Consider the following 21,018-nt stretch of genomic DNA (forward strand, 5'->3'; position numbering starts at 1 on the left):
CATGTATTAGTTTTCTAGGGTTGCCATGACTACCGAGTGGGGGCTTACATAGCAGAAATGTATTGTCTTACAGTTCTGGAGGCTGGACATCCGAGATCAAGGTGGGCAGACATGCTGCCTCTCACGGCGCCAGGGTAGGCTCGGTTCTAGGCCTCTCTCTGAGCTGCTGGTAGTTCCCTGGCTTGTGGCAGCAGAACTCTAATCTTCACATTGCGTTTTTTGTTGTTGTTGTTGTTGTTGCTTTGTTTGTTTGTGTGTGTGTCTGTATATTCAAATTTCCCCATTTTATAAGAATATTATATTGGCTGGAATCTAATATTACCAGTCGTATTGGATTCCAGCCCACCTCAATGACTTAATAGCTTCATCTTAACTCTGATCATCTGCAGAGATCGTATTTCCAAATAAGGTTCTATTCACAGGTACTGGAGGTCAGGACTTCTACATCTTTTGCAGGAATACAGTTCAACCCCTAACACACCATTATTCCTAAAAGTCGCCCTCCTGTACAAATCGCAGGGGAGGAGGGCAATAATTATTTCCCTGCAAGAAAATGACCCTCCAACTTCCTCTGTCTGTTCCCCAAGCTCCCTCTCTCTGTTCCCCAGAGGCCAACATCCAGTGCTCTGGGGCAGTGTTCACTGCCCCCCCGCCCCGCCCCACTCACTGGAACTTCAGCGCATGCTGCAGGGATCTGTGAGTGCTCAAGGGCCTCCCTCATTCCTTGCAAGACTGGGAAATCCTCCCAGGCAGGAGCCATGTCCGTCCGTGATCCTAGGGCTTCCTCCCAGTGTTTGCCACCTGCCTACACCAGCAGGCAGTGTGCCAGGCCCTCTGTTCATCATTGTTTTATCTTGTCTGCCTCCCCAGCAGAACTGTGCAATCTGCCAGGTTAGGTTCAAGTCTTCTTCACTGTTTTATCCTCAGCATCTGCTACATGCTGCACATCCAGTAAGCGTTCGCTGAAATCATGCATTATTCATCTTCGTTTCCCATCCACCAAGCTTAGGAAAAACATCAGCGTGGAGTCACTATGTGTTGAATGAAAATATGGCCCCAGGAAAGCTTCCCTCGATGCAGAAGAGTTGAGTTCAACCTGTTTTCAAAAAAGGCAGTGTGGTGTATGAGGTGGGGCGTGCTCTGAATCTCTAGGACAGCATATGTGGCTCACTTCTGAGGCTCAGGCCGGATGAAATTGAAGCCAGCTCTTCTTGACTCAGAAACCAAGATCCTCTGGGAGGCTAAGTAGACAGAGACAAGGAGGAGTGATGACTTCTCTCTCATCCTCACCCCTCATGAATTCTGCAGAACGAGGTTTCAGACAGAACCAAGGGCTCATCTTCAGGGCACCCAGTCTCTGGAACATCTACTGGGTCTGGGGTATACATCACGGATCTCAAAGAGATGTGCGGAAAACCCAGCCCAGAGAACCCTGCCCAAGCATCAGGACTCTGTGAATTCATAAAGATGTTCTGAATGCCAAAGCATCTGGAATTCTCAGAGACTGAGGCCCACCCTGGGCCTTGCTGAAAGAAAACAGCAAACACCGTTCCCACCCACAAGAATACATGCCCCTTCCCGGGAGCCTGCTCCAGAATGATCGCTGAACAGGGGGTTTTCACTGTTGGTCCTGGAGGCTGGAAAATTTTCCATCTCTTTTCTTGCACGGGCCAGTCTCCCCTGTCCTGGCAACTGCTCTTGGAGGGGAGTATGGCATTTTGGGGTTCACTTACTCCTTCTCATTCTCTGATGGAAAATCAGGGTTAGGGTGGAAAGAATCCCAGTTAGATGTGGTACTCAAGTCAGAGCTATTTTCCCCCAGGTGGGAGAAGACGGTAAGAAGAGCGAGCCTGTGCTGGCTCGAACGTGAAACCGAGGCTGTCCAGACATGGCTCGGGACAGCACCAGCCCAAGGTGGCTCTGATGACCGAGGACTCTAAACAGGGTCTGCAAACTACATACAGCCCATGAGCCAAAATCTTATTTTTATGATCTGGCTGCCGCTTATTTTTGTAAATAAAGTTTTACTGAGACATAACCACATCCCTTCATTTACGCATTTTCTATGGCAGCTTTTGAGCTACAAGGGCAGAGGTGAGCAGTCGCGACAGAGACCATATGGCCCACGGAGGCTGAAACCAGGGCAGTGCAACCCATATGGCCCCATGCTTGGGAGACGCCACAGCTTGATTTCACCATGTTGAAATTTTTAATCATTTTTTAACAAGAGCTGAATTTTTGTTTTTCTCTGGACCCCTCAACTTATGTAGCCAGTCCTGCCGGAAAGATTTACTAAATGGTCCTACAGTTTGCCCTGTTCCTCCACTTTTTGAGTCCTTGGTTCCCTTTTACTCCTCTACCTTAATGTTTCTGGACCCAGGAAGCCAGCCCCTGTCAGAAGCAGTCTACTACATCTCTGGGAAACGTCGAGGCAGTCCTTCCTGGTACCCTTACCGAGAACTATATCAGCTATCATTATCAGCAGGGCCAACTGTGACCCAGACCCTGGATTGAGTCAAGCCAAAGTCTGCCACTTACTTACCAGTCCTTGGGACCACCCAGAATAAATCTCATCCCTTATGCCTTCAAAGATTTGAGGAAAGTTCTTCCGTCCCTCTCGTTGAGTCTTCTCTTTAGAACCCAAAATTGTTCTGTTTCTCACAAGACATGTTTCAAGCTCTTTCTTAAAGGAGCTTCCTTCCTCTATAGATATGATCTAGTTTCCCAAGACCCCTCTTCAAGCATGGAGCCCCAGTAGAGCTCTAAGTGTAGTCTGACCAGTGCACAGCTGGGTAGGACAGTCACCTCCATTATTCTAGAGTGTTTATTGATGCATCCTGAGATCACTCTGTCTATTTTGGAATCCATTCCAAAAATCTCCCAGTTCCCTCATGATAGGAAAAGATGATCTGTTATGCTCATTATATAGGTGAGTAAACCAAAGTTTGGAAGGGAGTGGCCTGTTCATGGGCATATAGCAGTTCTTCCGTCTCAAAATCCCAAGCTCTCCAGTCCACCAACTGAGATTTTTGGGCCCTCAGTTTCTTCATCTGTAAAATGGAAAAGCCGTGTCTCTTCCAGCTCGAGCATACTGTGATTTATTTTCTAAATGCAGACCCCAAAAGCCAAGTCATGAAGAAAATAGAAGCTCTCAGCCCAGATCTAAAACTTGTAGGAAAAACAAAAAAGCTTCCTTTCCTGCTGATCATTCTAGACTTACCAGCCTTGGGAACATTTTTGTGAGTCTTGCTTGTTAACAGTAGCCCTAGACTTGCTAGTTCACTGAGTTTTCAGTCCATGGTACCATCACTTCCTTAGTGAGTCACCTCATGTAATCTTTCCCTTTCCCATTACTTCCCCTGTTCACACTCCACAAATTTGACTTCCTGCACATCCCATTTTCAAAATTATTTTCTCTCTCTTTTCCCTGACAAGCCAAATAACAACAACAATAAAAAACCTTTAAAATAGGAACGCAGAGTCCTCTGTAAAACCCCAGAAACAAAATGGGCTCCGGAAAGCCACTCTCTCCTTAATTGCTTTCTCTTGTTAGCTGCATCACCCCAGGGTTGACTTGAAAGTTTCATCTGTCAGTACGTTCTCTTCGTAACATTTTGTCTGTGAGTACACAGCCCCTCTGGTGCCCCGTTAGGTTTTCCCACTGTGTGGAGGGGCACAGACTCACATGTGGGGAATACAGGCAGGTTTTACCATCCAAACTTGATAAGTAAGGGCCTCAAGACTCAGAGAGGGGGCTAGAGCTGCTTCGCGATGGGGCCAAGAAACAACTAATGGTTCCCAGCTTCAGTGCTCTTTTCACCAGCAAGGTTTTGGGAAATACAATTGTCATAAGAAAGTGAGAGATGACTCTTTCTCTGCCTCTGACATCTGGCCCTTTCTTCTCTGCCTCTCTGATTCCACTCATCCTTCTGGTCCAGCTGAAGCACGCTTCCTGTGAAATCCACAATGTGTGTTAGTTGCTCCACTCCCTTGGCCCTCAACAGTGATCACCAGCTAGGGGCAGTGACCCTTTTAGATAACAAATGAGCCTCCTTACACACACTAAGGGTGCCTTAGAATGAAGCCAAGCACGTAATGAATCTCAACAAACAGTAGTTGCTATTGCCATTAGTGCTCATTGTTTCAGTGATTATGGTTGTGAAACAAGCTCCTCCAAAATCCAGTGACATGAAAAAATGATTATGATCGTGAACTCTGTGGTTTAGATATTCAGACAGGACACAAAGAAGACAGTTTCTCCATTTCATGGTGTCTGGGGCTTCAGCTGGAAGACAGGAAGTTTGAGGATGACTTGAAGACTGGGGACTGGGAATATCCAAAACTGTGTTCACCCTCATGCCTGACGCTGATGTTGGCTGACAGCTGGAGCCTCAGCTCCTCTCCATGTGGTTTCCCCACATGGGCTGGTGTGGGCTTCCTCCTGGCATGGTGACTGAGGTCCAAGAGCAAGAACCCTGAGAGGAGAGAGCCAGGAAGCCAGCCAGGGAGGGAACACAGACCCTTCCTTTTGGTGGAAGGAGTGTCAGTCTCGTCATCTTTGGAAAAGACGGCCTTCCATCGTCATTATTACTATGTCATTATGATTACTTCCCCTTTAGGATGATGAGTTCTTCCAGGTGGCTCTTCCATCCCTTGCAACAAGACTGCCATTAGTTGGTCCATCTTTCACCAGACAGATCTGGTTCTACAGTACACAAAACTTAAGTTCAGGCTTAGATCCCCGCGGCATCCTTCGTGAATACAAGCAACAGTGTTCTTTTTGTGTTCCAATCTCTTTGCAGAATATTCACATACCTGGGACCAGGGGGACCTGGGGACCCAGGCAAGGAATGGAAAAGCAACAAAAAATGTTACCTCTTAATCCTAAGAGATTTAAGGACAGTTTTCTAGTTGCTTGCCATTTATCCCTAGTAACACTGTGGGGGCTGAAAATGTGCTCAGCTAAAAATCTGTAGTTCCGTCATCGCTTGCCAGGACCGGAGTGACCAATGAGCTATAAACAGAAGCAGCTGGGCGGGATTTCTAAGAAAGCTTTCTAACAGAGCCGACTCAGTTGGCAGATGTCATTTCTTGTCCCTGCCCCTTCCTGTTTCTTCTTATCCAGACTCAGAGATGACGGCTGGAGGAGCAGCAGCCATCTTGTGCCTATGAGGTAGCTTCAAAGCTAGCAGAACAGAAGGATGGGAGTCCAGATGTCTGATGATATCATGGAGCCACTATAGTATTTCTGAACAACTTGTGTTAAGTGAGAGAAAGAAGTTCCTACCTTATTCAAGTCACTATTATTTTTGCATCCTTTGTATTAGTAGCCAAATGTAATTACTGATAAAGCCTTAATCACCTCTGGTTTTCCCCCTCCTACCTCAAACTTCACTCAGCTCCAATCTACCCTCCAGCAGGCCACCGGTCCTGCTTTGAAGCCTTCAATGGCTTTCCAGCAGCCCTAGATAAAAATCCACATTACTTAGTATGATATTTGGGATACTGCACCCCCTAGGCCTGAGCTGAGCTGTATCTCCTGCCTCAAACCCAGACACCCTGTGCTCCAGCCACTCCACATTTTTCAACATTCCTGTCTATACTACTCTTCGATACCCATAATCCTATAACTTGAAGTGTTCTAGGTGGTGAGCTCCTGCTTGTCATTCAATACATATCTGCAAAGTCACCTCCCACAGGAAGCCTTCCCTGATGTCCTCAAAGTCACTGACTCCTATGGACTTCTAAGACCAGTTCTTTGTAAAATATCTCTGATGTGTGGCACTTGCCACACAGTATTATAATCACTTATCGTTTCAACTGGTCTCCCCTCCTTGACTGGGAGCACTTCAAGGCAGAGACAGAGCCTTGCTGGTCTGTTTATCCCCGGCTATTAGCAAATCCTGAATGAAGGAGTGAATAGACAGGTACATGGAAGCACAGCCCCTGACCCCTGCGGATTCAGAGTTGCCATCCTTCAGGCTGCTGGGTCCCAGGGGATGGCTGAGTTAGAAGAGGGCACAGAAAAACCGAGCAGATCTCTAAGAGAAGGTGCACCCCACTCATGCATGTGGAGTGTCTGGGGCCCAAGAAAATCCTGGAAGCTGTCACTAGGGCAGGGTGAAGGGTAGCACGAACATGAGCTTCATGTTCCCCGCACCGGGCATATCCCAGTGCGGGCTCCAGACGGCAGATAAGGGGCAGTCCCACAGCAGCTTCCTCTCCCTGTTTCATCCCCAGCCTGGCCCCACACCACAGTCCATCAACTCCTGCTCCAGGTGAAAACCTCAGAAACCCACAAAGCTTAGACCTGCCCCATGTCACCAAGCAGCAGGGCCAGGCACTGGCAATCCAACGAGAAGCCCCACAACAACGCATTTCCAGCTCCTGAAGCCATTCCCAGGGTAGGAGAGCCCTAACTGTTATTATCTTGTCCCCATTTTATAGATGGGGACAGAGTGACCCAGAGGTGAAGTGTGCCAAAGGTCACACAGCCAGCCAGAGGCAGAGGAGGGACTAACTCCTCTTTCCTCCATGGGCAGTGCACCCCAAAGGAGCCCAAATGCTGACAGCAGTGGGGCAAATTCCAGGGGCCCCAGAGTGACAGCCAAGTTGGCCACAGCCACACAACGCACAGGAAATGCCAGGCCCTCTGCACCCTCTCTTGAGGCCCAGTGCCCCGAGGCAGCCCCCTTTAAGGAGTGATCGGCCTTCCAGAAGAGCTCCAGTCTTAATTTTAGCTTGGAGGCCTGCCACAGGAGGCTTTGGCGAGAGGCAGGCTGAAGTTATGTGGGACAGCTGTCAGCCGGCATGCTGGGTGGGGCCTATTTAGCTGGCAGGGACATAAGTCTGGGGACACTGAATTGGTCTCTCTGCCCCAAGTATTTTCAGCCCCAGCCGGCCACACGGCTCGGATCTCCCCCTGTGGATCCCCCCATCTCCGCGATGATGGCAGAAGAGCACACAGACCTCGAGGCCCAGATCGTCAAGGATATCCACTGCAAGGAGATTGACCTGGTGAACCGAGACCCCAAAAACATTAACGAGGACATAGTCAAGGTAGGCTCTGCGGGCCTGCCTCGGCGGGCGGAGGGTGTCAGGCTTGTGAGAGGTGGGCGCTTGGCAGGGGAGGGTTTCTGCTGCAGACACAGCTTCCCTGAAAAGAGACTTGTTGCTCTGTTGTCTCTGTATCACCCCACCCCACTCCACCCCACCCCCCAAAAAAGGTTTGTAAATCACCCAAGGACCTTTAGCAAAATCAAGAGCAAAAAAATTAGCCTCATCTCCATGACCCAAGTGCTAATCAGGGCGGGAGAAGCGAGTCACAAAGAACATTCCTCCTTACTACTGTGACGCTACTGCCACTCACTCCTGGCCCTCATCCTGGGAGGAATAGGAATGGGCGGCCAAGCTGGGCTCCTTTCCATGCCAGGGGGCATTTCTGTGGTCTCTCCAGTGGGTGCAGGGTTAATCCCCAGAAGGCAGCTTCCAGCAGGACCGGCAGCCCCTCGAGGTGCACTCACTCCCCCAGAGCACTGCCCAACATCTGTCCCTAAAGCTGGGGGCCATGCCCAGCCCTCCCCCAGCTCCCTCCTCACACCAGGTCTAGTGGCCAGGACAGGGCAGAGGGCACCTGGGACCCTGGAAAGGAATGCTCAGAGTTGTCCAGCCCTCAGGGAGTCTTCCAATGTCTGAAGTTGGGCCTCTTTCCTCGCCTCCCGGTGACACTAACAGACCTGCTGCCTCCAGGCCTACACCTTCAATCCAACTTCCACCCAGTACCCGGAGAGATCTTTCTTTTTTTCTTTTTGGGACAGTCTCACTCTGTCCCCTAGGCAGGAGTGCAGTCGCGCACTCACGGCTCACTGCAGCCTCAACCTCCCAAGCTCAAGCAATTCTCCCTCCTCAGCCTCCTGAGTAGCTGGGACCACAGGCGAGTGCCACCATGCCCGGCTAATTTTTGTATTTTTAGTAGAGACCGGGTTTCATTATGTTGACCAAGCTGGTATCAAACTCTTGGGCTCAAGTGATCCTCCTGCCTCCCAAAGTGCTGGGATTACAGGCGCAAGCCTCCGCACTTGGCTCGGAGGGAACCTTCTAAAGCAGAATTCCTCCAAGAAGGGTCCCCGGCCACCAGCATCAGGGTCACTGGAGGGGCTGTTAAGAGGGCCAGTATCTGGGGCCTCTCAGATTCTACTGAAAGTGCTGGAATCTCAGGCCGGGGCTGTCCAATAAGGATACTGTTACCACAGGGAATTTTAAATTTTCTAGCAGCCACATTTTAAAATGCAAAAGCAAACAGGTGAAATTAATGTTCATGATATTTCTTACTTAATCCTATATATTTAAAATAGTATTATTTCAACATATAAGCAATATAAAACAATTATCAATGAACTATCATACAGTCTTCAAGTTTAAAATCCAGTGTGCTTCCTGCACCCACAGAGTATTTCGGTTCAGACTTCACATTTTCATCCAACATGCTTGTTCTGCATTTAGATTTCATAAAATGTACATGTGAAAATCAATTCACATGCCTGTACTGTTTCAAACATTCTGTAAAAATTTTTCAATAATGAAATCAGGGTTTACATTTTAATTAAAGTTAAACAAAATATAAAATTCTTCAGTTTCGCTAGCCACATTTCAAGTGTTCAAAGCTCCTGGCCACTGGATCAGACTGTGTGGCTGAGGACTTGTTCTAAAGCACAGGCCTGTATTGCGGTCTTTCAGTGGGGCACCCCCCATGCTGGAGAAGCCTAGCCTGTCCATGTGGCTGTTCAAACCCAACACAATCTGGCCCCAACCTGCTTTTTCTGCCTGGTTTGCTCCCACCTGCCAGCCCACCCACCAGAGTACCTTCCTGTGCCATTGCCAGAAGTGCATGTCCCCTCTTTTCCAGGTGGTGAATGCCTCACTCAGCCTTCAAGACCCAACTCCAATGCAACCTCCTCTAGGAAGCCTTCCCTGACTCCTCCAGGCAATTAGTTGCTCCCACTTCTGTCCCCTTGCTTCACTCAGGGCGTTCCTCTACAACAGCTCTTATTACACTGGATATTATATTTCTATACATTATGAGTGATGGAGATAGAGTATATAATATAGTACTGTGTGAAAGTTGCAATAAGGAAAATTAGGAAACAAATTTTACAAACCATAAAGCACTATATACATGTAAATAAAATTGTACATGTAAAATATTATTAGTTATGGTTTCCATCAGTGTGATCTAGCAGGAATAGTCCTGGACTTGACTTTAATAGACTTGATTTCAAATCCAGTCCATTTTACCTAAAAATGATAACACTGGATGAGCCAACCAGGTTTTCTGAGCCTCAGTTTCCCCTGTAAAGTAGGAATAATATCATTTACCTCCACCAGGTAAACGAATCTCAGAGCAGCACTGTGCAATATAATGTAAGGATTGAATGAGACGAAGGGTTTGAAAGTGTCTAACACAGTCCCTGGCACCCAGCAAAGATGTGACAGTGTGAGTCAAAGAAAGGTCTCAAAGAGCTTGCAATCTAGAGGCAAGAGAGCTAAGCCAGGAGCCTGTGTCACGCCTAGGTAACCATCTGGTACACCCTGGTGGGCTGCAGGGGGATGGGAAAGAGGACCCCACGGGGGAACATGGTTTCTAAAGGACACCCACAATGAGTGGTAAGTACAGAGGGAGCCCCGGAGAGAGCCAGCTGCAAGCCGCAGGCCTGGATTATGACGCAGAGGGAGCAGCGGGGGCGGCAGCACAGATGCAGTGGCTTTATGCAGCCTTCCTGGGGCTAAGAGCTGTCGTCTCCTGGAGGCCCTGAGCCCTAGAAAAAATAGCAAAGGCTAAACAAGAGTGCCACACATAATTTTGTCCAGAGGAGGTGGTTATTTGGTATGTTTTGGACATTCTCTGCTTTAGGGATTTATTTGACTTTTTCTTTCTTTTATTTTTAGTGAGTGAGAAATGAAAAAAGTTTACTACAGAACAAGGATCATAAAGCAGACTCAGATATATATCAGATTTAGATAGATTTCAGGTCTATGTTACAGTCTGTTAAAGAATAAAGAAAAGAAAGAAGGACAGAGGGGACTGTGGCGAGGAGGGATAAAGCCAGACTGTTCAGCCTCTCAATTGCCAGTATTTTGCCATTGATGGAGGAAAAGAGAGATGGGAAGGAAAAGGGAATGAGGGAGACAGAGAGAGATGGAGAAACCGGAGAGAGGCTGAGAGGAGGGTGCAGGAGGCCCTGGCAGTGCCCCAGGTGGCAGGTGGCAGGGTGGCCTCACAGGTGGTAGCAGGTTCCTCATGGGCTAAGATGAGTGACAAGGAAAGAAGGCTGGAATAGGACCTGGCTACAGAGACTTGAGTTCTGGTCCAAGACCTGACAGTAACTTGCTGTGTGACTCTGAGGAAATCCTTTGCCCTCTCTGGGCCCAAGTCCCTGGTGCCACCAGCCACTTCTGTTTCACATTTTAAAAAGTCAAGGATGAAGAGTAGGAGATAGACATACTACATCCATGGATTTGACCCCCAGTAGAGGGGAGGCACCCCTTTTTGGCCCTGCCCTTGGCCCAGGCAGCCAAGGACAGAGGAAAAGCCCCGTACATCCCAACAGACTTCAATTGTGGTCTCCAAGGCTGGGGGCCCAGGGCAGTGTAGAAGGTCATGGAGATTGGAGCTGAGGAACTGGGGGGAGCACACCCCCATTCCTGTTGCCACTTGCCTCCTCACCAACACTGATTCCACAAGTCGCTACTGAATGCCTGCTCAGCACAGTCACTGTGCTATCCCAGAGGACATGGTGATGAGCAGGACAGGCTCACTGCATGCAAGCCCTCCAGGCTGCGGGGACAGGAATGTCTGCCAAAAGTCCTCAGGGTTCTCAGCTCACCAGTGGGTACACCCAAGGATGCCTCAACCTTCACAGCCAGGTTGGAAAGGTTCTAGCCCCAGTACAGGTATACCTCAGGACCTCAGAGCCACCCCACACTGTCCCCAACTTATTTCTGAGAAGGCTTAGGGCCACCTTACTGACAGTGCTCTCTCTCTCTCTCTCCTCTCCCTTTCTCTCCTCTCTCTCTTCTCTCTCTCTCTATCTCCCTTTCTTGACTCACACATAGGCCCCCAGGGTCCTAAAGCAGTCATGCTTGAACCTGAGAGTCATGCAGGTTTCCCAGCTTCTGTAGTCAACTCCTCCCTCGCAAGCTTCTCCCAAGTTGCCCTTCAGGCAGCGGAAGGAGATAGACAGGATCCCAGCTCCTCCATGATACTACTCCCCACCCCCCTCCACCCACATGTGCCACAGAATGCCTGCTTTCTTCAGAAAATCAAACTCCCATTTGCCCCTCAGCTCAGGCTACACAACACCCAGAGGAACCAGATGCCCACCAGCCCTACAAACTCTTGTTCCAGGTTTGTGCCCATGAGGGACACCCTGTCGCACAAAGATGAAACTGACCTGGTACCTCCCCTGGAGAGGAATCCAGCCCTGGGGAGAAAATGAGATGAGAACATACAGGAGAAGGTGCTGAACACCATAAATGAGTGCCAGGTTAAGTGTCATGGGGGGTTAGGAGAGGAAGAATTACTTTCATCGGGAAAAATCAGAAGCCAGCTTTATGGAGAGGTGGTATCCACGGTGCATTATAAAAATGAGAAAAATTAAAAATGTGAAATGGAGGAACAAAGTTTTCCATGAAGAAATGGAATAAGCAATGGCTTTCCCAACACTGGGAAGAATGTTGGGCAGAGTCAGCAAATGTGAGAGGCTGTCATTACCACTGCCCCTTCCAGTGTTCATGGCAGACATGACTAATGGATCACAGCACTGCTCCATGGAAGCCATGAACCATCAGCTAATCATAGTGGGTACAACAGATAACACTTCACAGCTGCTCTGTCTGCAGGGGAATAATGAACTATCGAAGAGGATTAGGACAGAGCATCTGAAAGGGAATTTGTGGGAGAGAAGGCAGGAAGGGCAGGTTGAAACTAAATAATGGAGGGTCATCCAATCCACCTGTCATTTCGTATTGGCAATTCCTTCCTTTTGGAAATGTCTTGCCCTCTGTCAATGACCTCTAAGAAAGGCTACGTCAGACTAATTCACACTGCGGTATTACAACTTAGTGTTATGAGGACTCCTGGGTATCAACTGATCTAGAGTTTTTCAAAATGCAGTCCACTTTCCCAGGGTCCACTGGTGGGAGCACTTATTAAAATGCAGATTCCTTGGCCTTGCCCCCAGAAGTTATTCAGCTGAGCTAGTGAATGTTTGCATTTCATGTTTGAGCATAAAATTTTCATGCTCAGGCCAGGCATGGTGGCTCATGCCTGTAATCTCAGCACTTTAGGAGGCCAAGGCAGGTGGATCACCTGAGGTCAGGAGTTCAAAACCTGACCTGGCTAACATGATGAAAACCCATCTCTACTAAAAAATACAAAACAATAGCCAGATGTAGTGGTGGGCACCTGTAATCCCAGCTACTCAGGAGGCTGAGGCAGAAGAATTGCTTGAACCCAGGAGGCGGAGGTTGCCATGAGTCGAGATCGCACCACTGCATTCCAGTCTGGACAGCAAGAGCAAAACTCCTTCTCAAAAAAATAAAAGAAGAGTTTCATGCTCAAACCTGTCAGCTTGTCAGCAACCAAGTCCCATTCATCCTACAGAAGACACCTGGGGCCCAGAGTTATCCCTTGTTTTCCTTAAAGGCAGACAGTATCAGTTACCAATTGCTGAGTAACAAATCATTCCCAAACTTAAAGGCTTAAGGAAACAACCATTTTTTGATTTCTCACAGTTCTGTGGGTTGGCAGGGCTCAGTTTGGCAGTCTTGCTGGTCTCACTGGGGGCCTCTCATGCAGCTACAGTCAGATGGTGGCTGAGGCTGCAATCACCTGGGGGCTCCACCAAGCTGGAACATCCAAGATGGTTCACTCATAGCCCTGGAATACTGGCAGAGATGGCTGGGAGACACAGCTCAGCTGTGGTGCTGGGGTGGCTAGCCTTCTATCTCTGTGTAGTTTCAGGCCTCCTCATTCACATGCCTCTCCATTAGTCTCTCAAGCAGCATTCAGCAGTGCGTTTCTAATTCTACCAGTCTCCAGAGCAAAGTATAAAAGTGGACTTCTAACATGGGGGCTTAAAGCTCCTAAAAGCAGAAGCTGCTGGTCTTTCTGAAGGATTAGTTCTAGAACTGCACAACATCCTTTCTGCCACATTCTTGTGGTTAAAGTGAGTCACAGGGCAAGCCCAGACTCAAGATGGGTTGAGACTACCTGAGGACAAACACTGAGAAGCATGACTAATGGAGGGTCATCTTTGGAGACCAGCAAACCACCCACCGAAAGCTCGTGCACAGCCAAGCCTAGAGCTCCACCCAAGGTGTTTCTATTGTTCCCCATTCCAATATGCACCAAATTTCTTGAAGGCAGAGACTGAGAGGGCAGAAGAGTGGATGAGAAGTGACAGGCAGTGAGGCAAAGATCAGGGCTTAGTGGATCGCTGAGGAGCTTCTTCTGGCAGGTTCTTCTCTTCCTCTCTCTCTTTGCAGCCCTTTGTTATCTCAGTCTCTTCCCAACTCCTTTACATAAACCCAAGTCCTGTTGTGCCCCAGCCCAGGTGTCCTAGGTCCCCTAAGGTAGACCTGGAGCTGAAGAGAAGGGCTGGGGGGCACTAGGATGGGGGTAGGTATATGGTCCTACCTAGGATGCTCTCAACTCCAAGAGCATCCTCTTGAAGATGAGTCAGAGATATTCTCAGCTGCAAGCTCCAGATGATGCCTGGCCACCTCCTCCTCCCATCAGAGCCAGCCTGTGCTGTGTTCTGTGCCTCAGGCCCTGCTAGGGTATCTGGCCCCTTCAATGACCCTGCTGTCAGGCTGACCTGAGCATCACTCTGCCAGTCCCTTACATGCCATGTGAAATAACACATGTAAGATACGTGACCACAAACTGGCATGCATAAAGGGCCAAATACATTGTGTGTGTTACTGTGGTTATCCCAGGTTGTACAGAATTCTATTATTTTGTTGCTACCAATTATAACAAAAGATGCAGAGCTTCTCCATTTTTACAGTTTTTGCAGCTATCACCTCATTTTACTTCCTATTTTATAGGCCAGTGCCCCTAAAACTGAGTGAAGGACTAATTTTAATATTATTATTCCAATCCATTGTACAGCTCTACTTTTGCAAAATATAACAAAAATTAGTCACTGGAAAAATGAAAAGAAAACAGCCGTGCAGTTATAAGCACCAATTTGTATTGTTAGATTCAATAAACACAAAATTACTGCATCAAATTTCTACGAATATTTCTAAGCACTCTCAACTTCTATAATTACCTTGTTGGGAGACAGGGCACACTGATTGTGACTGCCTTTTAAGTAACAAGGTAATAGGGGAGGAAGCTGGGACCTAGCAAAAGCTAAGCCTCTCGCTTGGGTTTGTTGACTCTGAAGCTAACTCCGTGTCACTACAGATCTTGGCCCAGTCGTCTCTGTGTAGAGTTGAAAAAAGAAAGCAAACAAACAAAAAACCTAGCATCTCAGAGAGGGAAAGTACCATGCCCCAAATCACACAGTAACTCGGTGGCCAGTGGATACTGGGACCATATACCTATCCCCCTGCTAAGAGCTATTTCCCCAGCCACAGATATCCTGTTTGAATTGTCCAAGGCCCTGGATGCCTACGGACTGAGTCATGCAGGACTCTGGGGGAGGTATTTTTGACCGTGGGTGACTGCTGTCCTCCCCCACATCCTCAAGCAATCCCCCACCCTGCTATCCTGCACTTTCCCCGCCCTCTCAGAGACTGCGGGGACTGCGCTGGCTGGTTTCAATTAATCAACTGAGTCTCTTGCTGTTCCAAAAATATGCCAGAGAAGGGGACACCGACAGAATGTGCATCATCGTTCCCCCTTCCTCACGCTCCGGCCCCTCTCTCCAAATGCACACAATGTCCTGAGCCTCAGCCCACCACCCTCCAAGAAAAAGCCATCTCCTCTCTGCTTCTGAAAAGGAATTAAGAAATGAAGTCACTGTGTGCTTGTGCTACACTGGCACGACTGCCTAGAGCTGCCTGAGCCGGGCCTTATAAATATCTCCCCAAACTAGCATGCTGTGGCCAAAGCTCTCTCAATGCTCAAATCTGAGCTAAGGGAACAGCTGCCTCCTCCAAGCCCAGCCCAGCCCTCTAAGAGCACGTTTTCTGAGATTCACAGAAAATAGAGCACTTGCCCCACACACAGCCCCCAAAGGCAATCCCTGGCAATAATTCAAATGTTAGCACCAACGGCTTCTGCAAACACCAAAAAGAGAAGAAAAATAAAGAGAATTAAAAGACACATACAGAGGCCATTGGCAGTAGGATTATTACTGTAAGTACTGTAATTATTACTGTAAGGAAAGGAGGACTCCATCCATCTTATCAGCACAGACTGAGATACACACATACACACACATACACATTTATAACTAGGTAGGCTGGAGAATAATCCAGGATGTCAAAAGAATTTCTGAGACGTATTTTCGAAGGAAACTTCAGAGCACCTGAAGGAATAATTACCATCATTGAGCAATATTACCATCACAATAGCACCATGTGCCAAGTATTGTGCTAAGCACTGCTCAAGAGGTAGTGTGCCTAGGCGAAGTGGGTAATCAATCAGTATTTATTTGGATGTGTAGGTAGGCAGATGAATGGATGGATGTGGATGGACGGATGGATGGATGGATGATAGATGAGCAGGTGGATAGGTGGCTAGATGGATAGATGAATGAGTGGATGGATAGGTGGTGGGTGTCAGTCCATTTCGCATTGCTATAAAGGAATACCTGAGACTAGGTAATTTATAAAGAAAAGAGATTCATTTTTGTTCACGGTTCTGCAGGCTGTATAAGAAGCATGGTACAGGCATCTGCATCTGGTGAGGCCTAAGGAAGCTTCCAATCACATCAGAAGGCAAAGAGGGAGCTGGCGTATCATATGGCGAGAGAGGGAGCAAGAGAGATCCTGGGCTCTTTCAAACAACCAGCTCTCATGTGAACCAGCACAGCAAGAACTTACTCATGACCACAGGGAGGGCACCAAGCCGTGGTGAAGGGTCCGCCCCCATGACCCAAACACCTCCCACCAGGCCCCACCTTCAACACTGGGGATCACATTTCAACATGAGATTTGGAGGGAACAAACATCCAAACCATCTCAGTGGGGTGTGGATGTATGGATGAATACATGGAAGAAAAATGATCTCAATCAGCAGGATCAAGGCCCTGGGGGTTTGGTCCATAGGCATGGGGAGTGAATATGACTTTTCCATCCCTGTTCCAATCCCTCAGTCCCCCAAATTCCTAGCCAGCCACCACCTCCAGGAAGCCCTCCAAGAAGAAGTGACATCCTTCCCGAGAAGATGAGGCCCATTTTCTTCCTCTCCTCCCATCCACAGGCTTTCGTAACAGATTAAGTCATCTCTGATGAACCCTGCAGCAGAGAAATCTGGGGGCCGAAATTACACAAGGAAGGTCTTGGGAGGCCCTACTGACTCAGGTCAGCTTTTTCTTATCTCCTGCAGCCCAGAGTCTCACCCTGTAAACTGTGCTGCCTGCTAACACACCACCCCGAGTGAGGCCTCATCCTCAGGGATCCCCAGCCTCAGAGCACAGGGGGATCAGGGACCTGAGGTGGGGTGCAGGAGCTCAGAAGCTAAAGTCACATGAGAAAAGGGGGCCCAACACTGTCTGAGCAACATGGTTCTAGTCACTCCCTTCCCCAGAAAACATTGTACTGGAAAGAAATACCCCAAACAATCATATCTTTAGTACTAGAGAAATACAAACCCAAGACTCTTTTCTTTTTTCTTTTCTATTAATTGTCTGTGATGTGGCCATTTTTTTTAATAATGACAGTAATTTTAATAATGGTGATGCAATAGAGGAGAGGATCCCCTCCCCATAACCAAAGTGGGAAAGGGACTAGCCAGGAAGATTGAAGTTGGAGCCTCGGCTGCATATCCCCACACAGGCCCCTCCTGTTGATCTGATTAGTCTGTACCTCCATTCATCCCCTTTTTATTTAAATAGTCCAGGAGCACTGCTAGAAAGAAAACATCTCAGAACAGTTACAGGCATTAGCAAACAGCTCTGCAACCTCCCACTTGGCAGGCTGTACTGGTAACAACCATGGAGAGACCAGTCATTAAGCAGCTAAGTTGGTTCACTGCTGTTTAACTGACCAGTGGAGCTTTTTTCTTTAGACGGAATGTCTGTTGCCCAGGCTGGAGTGCAGTGGCGTGATCTCGACTCACTGCAAGCTCTGCTTCCCGAGTTGTCACTGTTCTCCTGCCTCAGCCTCCCGAGTAACTGGGACTACAGGTGCCCGCCACCACGCCTGGCTATCTTTTTTTTTTTTTTTTTTTTTTGTATTTTTAGTAGAGATGGGGTTTCACCATGGACCAGTGGATTTTACAGCCTCACATCCTTTCATCCTCATGATACCACTGGAAGATTGTCATTGACTCCATCTTACAGACAAAACAGCTCAGGCTTAGTGATGCTAAGTGACATCACCCATGTGTAGGCAGCTAGGAAGGTGCTGCATGCATAGCAGGGCTCGAGAGAGGTCAGCTAAGTGACGTGAGGAACCTCTGCCTGTTCACCATCCAATCCACAGATGCCAGTAAATCGCTGCAGGATGCATACGACTGTCCAACACCCTTCAAATCATAAAACAATAGAATTTGAGAGCTGCGGCTGTAGCACTGCCACTAAGTCACTGTTAGCTTTAAGCAAGTCACTCACCCTTGAGGGGGTTGAACGAGCATGCTGTGTTGGTCAGTGGTGCCTAGGAACAACAGCAGCTTGGACTCAACAGGGAGCTTGTTAGAAATACAGAGCCTTAGGCCCCACTCCAGACTTGGGGAGTCGGAATCCTGGGGTGATGATATGGTCTGGATCTGTGTCCCCTCTAAACCTCATGTTGAAACATAATCTCCAATGTTGGAGGTGGGGTTGGGTGGGAGGTGATTGGATCACAGAGGCAGATCCCTTGTGGCTTAGTGTTGTCCTCACAATAGTGAGAGAATTCTCGTAAGATCTGGTTGTTGTAAACTGTGGCACTCCTCCACCCCGCCCAGCTCTCTCTCTTGCTCCCACCCTCACCACGGGAGATGCCTGCTCTCCATTCTTTTGCCATGATTGAAAACTCCCTGAGGCCTCACCAGAAGCCAAGCAGATGCCAGCACCATGCTTCCGGCACAGATCACGACCCATGGGCCAATTAGACCTCTTTTCTTTATCAATTACCCAGCCTCAGGTATGTCTTTAGAGCAACGCAAGAATAGCCTAATACAGGTAGGGTCTAGCTGCCAAGGTTAACCTGACCTCTAGGGGATTCTGACATATGCACGCACACACCCAAAAGCTTGAGAAGCGAGTGGCTTCTGTGAATTGAGGCTTCCCCTTGCCGCCCCTGCAGGTGGATTTTGAAGATGTGATTGCAGAGCCTGTGGGCACCTACAGCTTTGACGGCGTGTGGAAGGTGAGCTACACCACCTTCACCGTCTCCAAGTACTGGTGCTACCGCCTGTTGTCCACGCTGCTGGGTGTCCCGCTGGCCCTGCTCTGGGGCTTCCTGTTCGCCTGCATCTCCTTCTGCCACATCTGGGTGGTGGTGCCGTGCATTAAGAGCTACCTGATCGAGATCCAGTGCATCAGCCACATCTACTCACTCTGCATTCGCACCTTCTGCAACCCACTCTTCACGGCCCTGGGCCAGGTCTGCAGCAGCATCAAGGTGGTGCTGCGGAAGGAGGTCTAAAGCCAGGTGGGGCAACGAGGGTGGCAACCAGGGGCGTTGGGCCAGGCTGGTCCCCGGGGGACTTCTTCACAAGGGCTGCTGGCGAGCTCTTTCTCTTTAGGGACTGCTCTATACTCCATGATGGAGCACACAATGTAGGGAAGCCAGAAAGAAAAGACAGCCCAGCCACAGAAGCACAGTGGCCCTTCGCTCTCCCCCAGCCCCACCACGATGCCCCCATGCCCGGGCGTGAGGGAAGATCATTTGCTAAGAGGCAGCTACTGCAAGTCTTTGCGTTCACTTGTACTGTAACAACATAAACCAGCACGCGGTTCCCACCGGGGGCCAACCTGTCCACGCGCACTCAGGAAAGTGACCAGTGACCACTGGCATTAGGAGGGTGGCTCCAATAAAGGATTTTGGCTGCATTTGGGGAATGATGCATTTTATTCATGCCTGTAAGATTGGTCTGTGTCCTGGCCAGCTCCAAAAATACACTTCACTGCCCTGAAAAACAGATACAGGGAAAGCTGGTTGTCTCTTCACTTGGCCAAATCCAAGGAACAGAACAGAGTCTTTTTCTTCTTCAGATTCTATTGTTTGCTGGGATTGTACATGTTCCTTGTGAGATCATGTTCAAGTGACTCCTGTTGCCTGAACCCAATAACAGGCACCAATGGAGGAAAATGGCCTTTGGGCTGGCAGGGGCAGTGACCCTCCCAGGGTACCACTGAGGGCAGGGCCTGCATTCAAGCCTCCCTGACCCTCCCCTTTGGCTAACTGAGCCCCTGAAATGCACAGCACTGCCATTTGACATGAGAGTACCTTCAGCCTCAAGAGATGTGAAGAAGTCACAAGGTCTAATTTGTGCATGTGTGGACTCACTATGGAAATAAAATGCAATAGAAAGAGCGTGTATCGCTTCCTTCCTCCTTAAACACACACATACACACACACACACTGCTCTTATCTTCTTTAGGGCTGTCTTTTCCAAGTGTGCTATCCAGAACTTAGCCATTAAAAAAGAAAAGATGGGGACGGGTGTTAGCATCTGTGGTCCGATTCTTTTGGAAATGCTGTATATTTCTCTCACAGATTTTCAATAGGCATTGGCACACTAAAGGCTCTGACAAGTCCTGCAGTAGAGCACACAGTGTAAGGAAGCCAGAAAGAAAAGACAGCCCAGCCACGGAGCACAGTGGCCCTTCGCTCTCCCCCAACCCCACCACGATGCCCCCATGCCCCGGCATGAGGGAAGATCACTTGCTAAGAGGCAGCTACTGCAAGTCTTTTTAGACCAGTATCCCCCAATTCTATCTAATCTTTTTTTTTCTTTTCATGCAACACCCATTTAAGTCTCATATAATTAAGGTTCCACAGCACTTGTCAGATTTTCAGAGACATTATTCATGCCTGGCCATGAGCCCAGTGGTCTTGGGAGGCGGTGTGGTGAAGTGGACCGCACACAGCTTAGGAACTAGGACACAGGCAGCCTTGGTTCTAGTCCTGCTTCTGCTCCCGGTTGCCTTCTCTGCCTCAATTTCATCATCCACAAAATGATCTCTAATGTGCATTTTGGCTCCAAAATTTTACCCAGTTTTGGTTTTCTCCTAACATCTTATGTAAATTTCAAACACAGAGAAAAGTTGAACAGCTACCTACCCATCTAGGCTCTACCATTAACATTTTTCTACCCCAGCTTTCTCACATCCCTATCCATCTATCCACCCCTCTCCATCCCACAAATCTCATCTTCATGTTTAAATATGTTGCAGAGATCAGTATATTTTACCCCTAAACACTTCATCATTCATCCCTTGTTTCTGCAGATGAGAAAGTTACAGTCCAGAGAAGTCAGCAATCTTGCCAAAAGGCACCCACCTAGCCAGCATTATCGCTGTGACTGCAGCCTGCTGCCTCGGCTCTCCCTTGGGGCTCTTTCACATTGTTCGGAGGTTCAGCAGGCCTAGGCTCCCCCCGCTGAAAAGGATTAAGGCTGATGTTACCTATGTCTTCCTCAAAGGGCCTGCCCTTTCAAATGTGTCTTGAAATCATGAGGCCATCCGTTTCAGCCTTGGAGTCTTGGGTTATGTAGAGAATTTGCCATCTTGGTATTTGTTATAACTGGATTTGACGATGACTTCAATTTTTCAAGCTCACTCTCTTTCTCTAAGGGCAGACTATGGTCGGTGTTTAATTACCCACAAAGTTCACAGAACTGGAGGCAGGACA

At 48.5% G+C, this 21,018-nt stretch overlaps 1 protein-coding gene across 2 annotated transcripts; it reads left to right on the plus strand.

Moving 5' to 3' along the window:
* Nucleotides 1-6,801: 6,801 nt before the first annotated feature.
* Nucleotides 6,802-19,699, plus strand: CAV3 (caveolin 3). 2 transcript variants are annotated; one of them, XM_033210523.1, is made up of 3 exons: nucleotides 6,802-7,059; nucleotides 18,466-18,813; nucleotides 18,908-19,688. In XM_033210523.1, the coding sequence occupies exons 1-2, from the start codon at nucleotides 6,811-6,813 to the stop codon at nucleotides 18,805-18,807; spliced, it is 591 nt and encodes a 196-aa protein (XP_033066414.1). In that variant the 5' UTR covers nucleotides 6,802-6,810; the 3' UTR covers nucleotides 18,808-18,813; nucleotides 18,908-19,688. The 2 variants fall into 2 exon arrangements, with proteins under 2 accessions (XP_033066414.1, XP_033066413.1); XM_033210522.1 differs by having other exon boundaries at nucleotides 6,804-7,059; nucleotides 18,466-19,699.
* Nucleotides 19,700-21,018: the final 1,319 nt, after the last annotated feature.

This window comes from Trachypithecus francoisi, unplaced genomic scaffold (genome assembly GCF_009764315.1).
Source record: "Trachypithecus francoisi isolate TF-2019V2 unplaced genomic scaffold, Tfra_2.0 Lachesis_group0, whole genome shotgun sequence".
Classification (NCBI taxonomy): domain Eukaryota; kingdom Metazoa; phylum Chordata; class Mammalia; order Primates; family Cercopithecidae; genus Trachypithecus; species Trachypithecus francoisi.